The 8,901-nt window shown below is 43.0% G+C and overlaps 1 protein-coding gene across 1 annotated transcript; it reads right to left on the bottom strand.

The window, feature by feature from the left end:
- Nucleotides 1-1,933: 1,933 nt before the first annotated feature.
- Nucleotides 1,934-7,076, bottom strand: LOC138949718 (zinc finger protein 84-like). Its single transcript, XM_070321513.1, has one exon. The coding sequence runs from the start codon at nucleotides 6,530-6,532 to the stop codon at nucleotides 4,994-4,996; it is 1,539 nt and encodes a 512-aa protein (XP_070177614.1). The 5' UTR covers nucleotides 6,533-7,076; the 3' UTR covers nucleotides 1,934-4,993.
- Between the last annotated feature and the right edge of the window lie 1,825 nt (nucleotides 7,077-8,901).

Below are 8,901 nucleotides of genomic sequence, written 5' to 3'. Positions count from 1 at the left end.
AACCAAGTTTTGTGCGCACCAGTGACAACAATTAGACGTGTTGTGAATGATGTCTCCGGTAGAAGGCTAATTATCCCCCGGACAATTCCCCCGTATACATCTGCCCTCTGAACAATTGCCCCAGACAAATGCCCCAAACCATGGGCGGACAGTTGCCCCCCCCCCCTTCCGACAACTGCCCCCCGAATACCCCCTCCTCCCCAGCATCGTGTGTGTGTGTGTGTTTGTGTGCATGTGTGTGTGTATATGCGTGCGTGCGTGTGAGTGTATGTGTGTGCGTCTGTGTTTGTTTCTGTGTGTGTTTTTCTGTGTGTCTTTTTCTATGTGTGTGTGAGTGTGTGTAAGTACGTGCGTGTTTGTGTGTCTTTTTGTCCCTGTGTGTCTGTTTGCACGTGCGTGCGTAAAATGTTAACGCCGCGTGCATGCGTGTGTTTTCAAAATGTATATTGTGTGCGTGCGTGCGTACGTGCGCACGTATGCGTACAGGACGCGGTTCAAGCACCGTTTGGAGAGACCTGCATTATAGTCTGCTTATTCAGTGACGCACAAACCCAAACCTGTGTGTGTGTGTGTGTGTGTGTGTGTGTGTGTGTGTGTGTGTGTGTGTGTGTGTGTGTGTGTGTGTGTGTGTGTGCATCAAACGTTCTTAAAGGAATGGTGAATATAAAAAGCGTTCATTGTAGAAATAATCATGATAGCAAGAGAAGTGTAAAGCGGTTCCTTTCTTTATTTGGTGTTTAACGTCGTTTTCAACCATTCAAGGTTATATTGCGACGATTTGTTTGTTTGTTTATTTGTTGCTTAACGTCCAGCCGACTACGCAGAGCCATATCAGGACGAGGAAGGGGGGGGGGGGGGGGGTGAAGGGGGCCACTTGTCAAGCGATTCCTGTTTACAAATGCACTAACCCATTACTTGTGTCCCAGCAGGCTTTAGTAAAACTAAATTAATACCTACTGGAAGATTACCAGTTTCCAGTATGTTAAAATAGGCTTAACCTATCTACTGCTGGACTTACATCAGAACACTAACAGATTAAACTATACATGAATCGCGAGACAAGCGGCAAGAGAAGAGATTTTTGGAAAAAATACAGGTGAATGAGCAAGAAGGCAGAAAAAAGAAAAGAATTCATGAAGAAAAAGAGAGCATGACAGGAAAGAGGAACCAAAAATCTACCTAACAGCAAACTAGAAAGCTCCTGCGGTTCCAAAAACAGGAGGGGCCTTTAATTTCATAACCGCAGTGCCCCACTGCGGGAATATTGCGACGAGTGTAAAGCGGTCATGCATAGCATACAAATAAAACACATATAGAATTGCAAGTTAATTTGTTTATATATTTGGACAGTAATAATACAATCCAAAGATTGATACTATAAACTTTATATTGCAGGTATTGGACAGAAAGCCTGGTGAGGTGCACTTTGTTTCCATGAGTGGTAGATAAAACACATATGGACAGCACTTGCAGTATTAGTTGCCTTTTGCTTTAAGCTTTATTGTTGTATATCCGGCACATTATGTTGTCAGTTGTTCTTTCGGATTTTTCAAAGTATGGTGTTTGTTTTTGCATGATCTGAATATTGTTGATCACAATAAAATTGATATAATTATACATTTTCTGGTGTGTTTTTTAATTATATGTGTGATTGTCAAATACGTATTCAACACCTCGTCAAATTCAAGGTGATATGTTTTCACATTTACGCAGGATATCTCTCTCTCTCTCTCTCTCTCTATTTTTTTTACAAGGTTTTCTGTCCACAAACCTTTTATGTCACCAATATAAATGTGTTTACATGTATATTGTATGTACGTGCCAAGGTATATTTGAAAAAAAAGAAGTTAAATTAAAAAATTATTATAAAAAAAATTATTTGAAAATTATTATTTTTTTATATATTTTTTTTATTTCTTTCTTTCTTTATTTGGTGTTTAACGTCGTTTTCAACCATTCAAGGTTATATCGCGACGGGGGAAGGGGGGAGATGGGATAGGGGAAAGGGGGGAGATGGGATAGAGCCACTTGTTATAAAATTTCATCTCACACGGCATCACTGCAGAGCGCCTAGAACTGTACCCACGGAATATGCGCGATATAAGCCTCATTGATTGATTGATTGATTGATTGATTGTTAATTGTTTCTTGTTCACAAAAGCACTAATAAAAAAATTGCTCCAGGGGCTTGCAACGTAGTACAATGCAAGTTTCCAGTACAAAGGACGTAACATTTCTTACATACTGCTTGACTAAAATCTTTACAAACATTGACTATATTCTATACAAGAAACACTTACAAGGGTAAAAGGAGAAACAGAACCTGTGAGTCGCCTCTTACGACATGCTGGTCAGCATCGGGTAAATTCTTTCTCGTCCCAACCAATATGGGACTCCCCCTAACCCGCGGGGGGTACGGCACAAATAAATTAATCACATCAAAATAATCACACAGCAAAAGCACTACTTGAAAACTGGCGTCAAACTGTACAGCACAACTTAAAAACCATAAAATGCCTCTGTTTAAACTTTGCACAAGAATCCATAAGACAAACAGCAAAAATACATTAACCTTTGCCGGCACTCGTGGGTCCGTGCGGACCCAGAAGGGTGTTTGATTGCAAATATCTCTTAAACGAGTTGGAATTTTTTAATGAGCTTTTAGAAATGCCTCAGACACCTAAAAAGATATCATCTCCTAAAAGCTCATTAAATTTCAGTGATAATTAATTAATTAATTAATGGTCAAATTTAGACTACACACGGAAGCATTCGTGGGGAGGTGCGGACCCATACTTCTCAAAGAAGGAAAAGCATGTATACCCTTCCGAGGCACTCGTGGGTCCATGCGGACCCATACTTCTCAAAGAAGGACAATTGTGCAAACCCTTCCGTGGCACTCGTTTGTTTATTGTTTGTTTGTTTGTTTATTTGTTGCTTAACGTCCAGCCGACTACGCAGAGCCATATCAGGACGAGGAAGGGTGGGGGGGGGGGGGGGAGATGAAGGGGGCCACTTGTCAAGCGATTCCTGTTTACAAATGCACTAACCCATTACTTGTGTCCCAGCAGGCTTTAGTAAAACTAAATTAATACCTACTGGAAGATTACCAGTTTCCAGTATGTTAAAATTATGGCTTAACCTATCTACTGCTGGACTTACATCAGAACACTAACAGATTAAACTATACATGAATCGCGAGACAAGCGGCAAGAGAAGAGATTTTTGGAAAAAAATACAGGTGAATGAGCAAGAAGGCAGAAAAAAGAAAAGAATTCATGAAGAAAAAGAGAGCATGACAGGAAAGAGGAACCAAAAATCTACCTAACAGCAAACTAGAAAGCTCCTGCGGTTCCAAAAACAGGAGGGGCCTTTAATTTCATAACCGCAGTGCCCCACTGCGGGATGTGGCACTCGTGGGGCCATGCAGACCCATATGTTACCAAATACCGTGTGTAGTCTAAATTTGACCATTAATTAATTAATTAATTATCACTGACATTTAATGAGCTTTTAGGAGATGATAGCTTTTTAGGTGTCTGAGGCATTTCTAAAAGCTCATTAAAAAATTCCAACTCGTTTAAGAGATATTTGCAATCAAACACACTTCTGGGTCCGCACGGAAAGATATGCATATTTTTCTTTCTTTGAGAAGCATGGGTCTGCACGGCCCCACGAGTGCCACGGAAGGATATGCACATTTTTCCTTCTTTGAGAAGCATGGGTCTGCACGGCCCCACGAATGCGTCCGTGTGTAGTCGATAACGAGTGCCGGCGAAGGTTAATCACATCTTGATGTTCAGCAGAAGCACTACTTGTAAACTAGCGTTTGTTTGTTTGTTTGCTTAACGCCCAGCCGACCACGAAGGGCCATATCAGGGCGGTGCTGCTTTGACATATAACGTGCGCCACACACAAGACCGAAGTCGCAGCACAGGCATCATGTCTCACCCAGTCACATTATTCTGACACCGGACCAACACTAGTGTCCTAGCATTAACCCCATAATGCCAGACGCCAGGCGGAGCAGCCACTAGATTGCCAATTTTAAAGTCTTAGGTATGACTCGGCCGGGTTCTTTCTTTCTTTATTTGGTGTTTAACGTCGTTTTCAACCATTCAAGGTTATATTGCGACGGGGAAAGGGGGGGATGGGATAGGGGAAAGGGGGGAGATGGGATAGGGGAAGGGGAGAGATGGGATAGTTGGTTGGTTGGTTTTTGGGGTTTAATGTCTCTTCAGCAGATGCTAGCTGCTATTCGAGACCGATGCAATTATTTTCTTTTCCCTTCATATGGCAAGTTCTACGTTTCAGACTATTTACATTCAAATCTATCACTGTAAAAGAAGGTTCTAAAAATTAATAATTTTCACTTCTGGTACTTTAAATCTTGTAAAAAATCTTGATCTCTTTTAAAAAGTTAAAAATCTTGTCCGGGGGAACATCCCGGAAGATGGGATAGAGCCACTTGTTAATTTGTTTCCAGTACAAAGGACTAACATTTCTTACATACTGCTTGACTAAAATCTTCACAAACATTGACTATATTGGGGTCCTGATTTGGCCTATTATGGTCCGCTGGACCCGAAAAGCAACAGCTAACTATTGACTATATTCTACACAAGAAACACTTAACAAGGGTAAAAAGAGAAACAGAACCGTTAGTCGCCTCTTAGGACATGCAGAGTAGCATCGGGTAAATTCTTTCTTGTCTCAACCAATATGGGACTCCCCCTAACTCGGGGGGGGGGGGGGGGGGGGGGGTTGATAAATGTTGATATCACAGTCAAATCTAACGATAAATAATATATACTAAACTTGGCAAAAATATTATTGCGATTAAGTTTGCACCCAAATTAAAGTGGTAATTCCCAAGTCATTTTATTCCAACCTTCTCTTGGATGACTTCTCGGATAACTAATTTCCTTTACACAGATCACGTGATCGCCGCTTAGATTTCCCTGTACAATGCAGTGAGGACAGGTGGCTTTTCTCAAGTATGTGTTAACATGTGGATTTTCAACCTATTTTTGCGAGAATATTTTGCTGTGCAAATAAGGCAGGCATGTGGCTTTTCTCCTGTATGTGTCAACATGTGGGTCTTCAAACCATCTTTCCGAGCAAATTTCTTTGAACAACGAGGACAGGCATGTGGCTCTTCTCCTGTATGTGTCAACATGTGGGTCTTCAAATGCCCTTTGCGAGCAAATTTTACTTTGCAATGAGGACAGGCATGTGGCTTTTCTCCTGTATGTATCAACATGTGGGTCTTCAAAACCCCTTTGAAAGCAAATTTCTTTAAACAATGAGGACAGGCATGTGGCTTTTCTCCTGTATGTGTCAACATGTGGATCTTCAAAACCTCTTTCCGAGCAAATTTCTTTGAACAATGAGGACAGGCATGTGGCTTTTCTCCTGTATGTGTCAACATGTGGATCTTCAAATGCCCTTTCTGAGCAAATTTCTTTGAACAATGAGGACAGGCATGTGGCTTTTCTCCTGTATGTGTCAACATGTGGGTCTTTAATTGCCCTTTGTGAGCAAATTTTACTTTGCAATGAGGACAGGCATGTGGCTTTTCTCCTATATGAGTCAACACGTGGGTTTTTAAAAACTTTTTCCGAGCAAATTTTTTTGAACAATGAGGACAGGCATGTGGCTTTTCTCCTGTATGTGTCAACATGTGGGTCTTCAAAGCCCCTTTGTGAGCAAATTTCTTTGAACAATGACAGGCATGTGGCTTTTCTCCTGTATGTGTCAACATGTGGATCTTCAAATCCCCTTTCCGAGCAAATTTCTTTGAACAACGAGGACAGGCATGTGGCTTTTCTCCTGTATGTGTCAACATGTGGTTCTTCAAATCCCTTTTCTGAGCAAATTTTTTTGAACAATGAGGACAGGCATGTGGCTTTTCTCCTGTATGTGTCAACATGTGGGTCTTCAAAGCTACTTTGTGAGCAAATTTCTTTGAACAATAAGGACAGGCATGTGGCTTTTCTCCTGTATGTGTCAACATGTGGATCTTCAAATCCCCTTTCCGAGCAAATTTCTTTGAACAACGAGGACAGGCATGTGGCTTTTCTCCTGTATGTGTCAACATGTGGTTCTTCAAATCCCTTTTCTGAGCAAATTTCTTTGAACAATGAGGACAGGCATGTGACTTTTCTCCTGTATGTGTCAACATGTGGGTCTTCAATTGCTTTTTCAGAGCAAATTTCTTTGAACAATGAGGACAGGCATGTGGCTTTTCTCCTGTATGTGTCAACATGTGGGTCTTTAAATACCCTTTCAGAGCAAATTTCTTTTCGCAATGAGGACAGGCATGTGGCTGTTCAGTTGTATGTGTTAACATGTGTTTGTTTTGACCAAATATTGTTGTACATTTAAGGCAGGCATGTGGTCTTTCTCTTGTCAACATGTGATTTTTTACTTGAGCACTGGACAATGTTGGTATTTCAGCTGCCTCTTGTTTCAGCCAAACAACGTTGCTGTCAGCACTGGACGATGTTGTTATTTCTGATGTACGCTCCATCTGCACGTTAACTGTTTTGTCCGTCTTGAAATCTTCACCTGCTGGTGCTGTAACAGAAAATGCAAAAATCTTTTGTAAGTCTCATGATGAAAATGTTTACATATACTGTTCAAAAAAAGAAACGCATAGCTTGTAATATTTGGTTAATTTAGTTATATGGCTACAAGGATATCCACGAAACTGCAGAAAATGTTTATCTGGTCGTCGACCTTTCGTCCATTGCCACAAGTGAGCACGTGACGCATGCGTTATCAGTGGCTACAATGTCAAAATTGCTCATTTGGCATGACCACTCGTCATGCTTCAGTGTAATCTCGTGAAATCGGGGAATATTGAGCTCTCACCATGTCTTCCAAAACCCATAAAAGCGGATTGTTCGCCACAAAGAAATCAGACGACAATTCAGCGACGAAAGATGGCCCGATTGAGCAGAGAAGACCGCCAAATTGCATTGGGTTGTTTACAAGCAGGCCAAAGTCAAAGTGCAATCGCCACGTGTCCCAGAGCACCATCAGTAGACTGTGGGTCAGGTTTCAAGCCACTGGCTCCGTTGCTGACTTGCCACGTGTGGTTCAGCGACGAGTCCTACTTCCTGCTCCAGCGACATGATGGTCGGAGGAGGATCTACCGAAGAGTAAACGAACGTTACGCGCCCAACTGTGTGGATGAGGCACCCGTTCATGGTGGTGGAGGCGTCATGGTGTGGGGGGCGATCAATACCGCTGGAAGGAGCACCCTGGTGCACGTCCAAGGGCGCATAACTGCCCAGCGATACGTGGAGGAAATTCTGCGCCCACACGCCCTTCTTCTTCTGGCTGACCAGGATGCCATATTCCAGCAGGACAACGCTCGCCGGCACACAGCACGACTCACCACCCAGTTCCTCACCGACCACCATGTCCAGGTGCTTCCCTGGCCATTCATGTCGCCAGACATGAACCCGATAGAACACCTCTGGGATGAATTGGACAGACGTGTGCGCAGGCGAGAAGAAGCGCCGGCAAATCACCGCGATCTATTGCAGGCACTTCAGGAGATTGTGGGACACCATCCCACAGCAAGATATCCGGCATCTGATCCAGTCCATGCCCAGGGCCCGTATGCATGAACTAGAAGTAAGAAACACTGGAAGTAGAGGCCTCTTTTCGAAGTGGGAACTCCCGAAGTCAACTTTCATAACTGTTCACAATGCATGAACTGACTTGAACGCCAAAGTAGTGACAGCGAGAGTATTAAGGTCAAGGTCGGGGAAATTGGGGGAATCCCTACTAATACGCATGCGCACGTTTCTATCAACATGGCAGTCAACGAAAATGACAAGGCACGTGTGCCGCTCAAAAAGAAAGTAGACACAGAGGGGCGTTCTGCGCCTTTTTCAGATGGTGAAATTGCTGTCCTCTTGACAGAAGTGTTTTACGAAAGAACGGTTATTCTGTCCAAATTTCAGAACAGTCTAACAAAGACGCTGTCTGGTCGAAAATTGCCAAAGAAGTGTTGCTCTCTCTCTCTCTCTCTCTCTCTCTCTCTCTCTCTCTCTCTTACGACACACGCACACACAGACAAACGTACACTCATGCACATACTGACACTATGACACAAGTGACACTGACGGCACACATAAACACACACACACACCACACACTGCACACACACACACACACGCGCGCGCTCGCGCGCACACATATACACACACACGCACCCATACACGCACGCACACAGTCACAAACAAATAACCACACACTCACTCTCTCTCACTTTCTCTCATTCTCTCTCAATCTACACTCATACACACACTGAAACTATGATGACACAAGTGACACGTCACACACACACACACACACACACACACACACACACACACACACACACCCACACACACACACACACACACACACACACATACTCACCGTAGTGACACACATATACACACGCGCGTACAGTTGAAAGTCAAGACATGATATGATTTTTTCAAAGCATAGGAAGGTTTCTTTTGCAAATGAATAAAATTAACACAGAGGCAAAACCCGGTTTTTGCAGCCGGAATGCAATTGCGGAGGCTTAAAAAGGAAAAGATTAATAAAAAATATATAGCTCCCGGCGGAACTTGAACCCGGAGCAAATGAACGAGAGTCCGGAACCGTTACCACTGCACTATGTTACTCGTGTAGAATAGAGGCATGATGAAAAAAGGCATTCTGAGTTATTCATTCGTGCCGGTTTGAAAGCTCGCCACCTTCGCCGAATGACTCGAGCACGTTTTTTTCGGTCAGTAACTGATCGAACTGTCGCTTTTGAGTCACTCTGTTTTAAGCATTTCACCTAAATTAAACAAGAATGTCACAGTCCGTGTCTATGGTGCAAGGTAGGAG

Source organism: Littorina saxatilis, linkage group LG16, assembly GCF_037325665.1.
Source record: "Littorina saxatilis isolate snail1 linkage group LG16, US_GU_Lsax_2.0, whole genome shotgun sequence".
Classification (NCBI taxonomy): domain Eukaryota; kingdom Metazoa; phylum Mollusca; class Gastropoda; order Littorinimorpha; family Littorinidae; genus Littorina; species Littorina saxatilis.
The sequence above is the reverse complement of the archived record's forward strand: the minus strand, read 5'-3'. Positions and strand labels throughout refer to the sequence as shown.

Excerpts from the sequence above, each read along its gene's own strand:
- LOC138949718 (XM_070321513.1), bottom strand. The coding sequence starts at position 6,532 with ATGGAGCGTACATCAGAAATAACAACATCGTCCAGTGCTGACAGCAAC.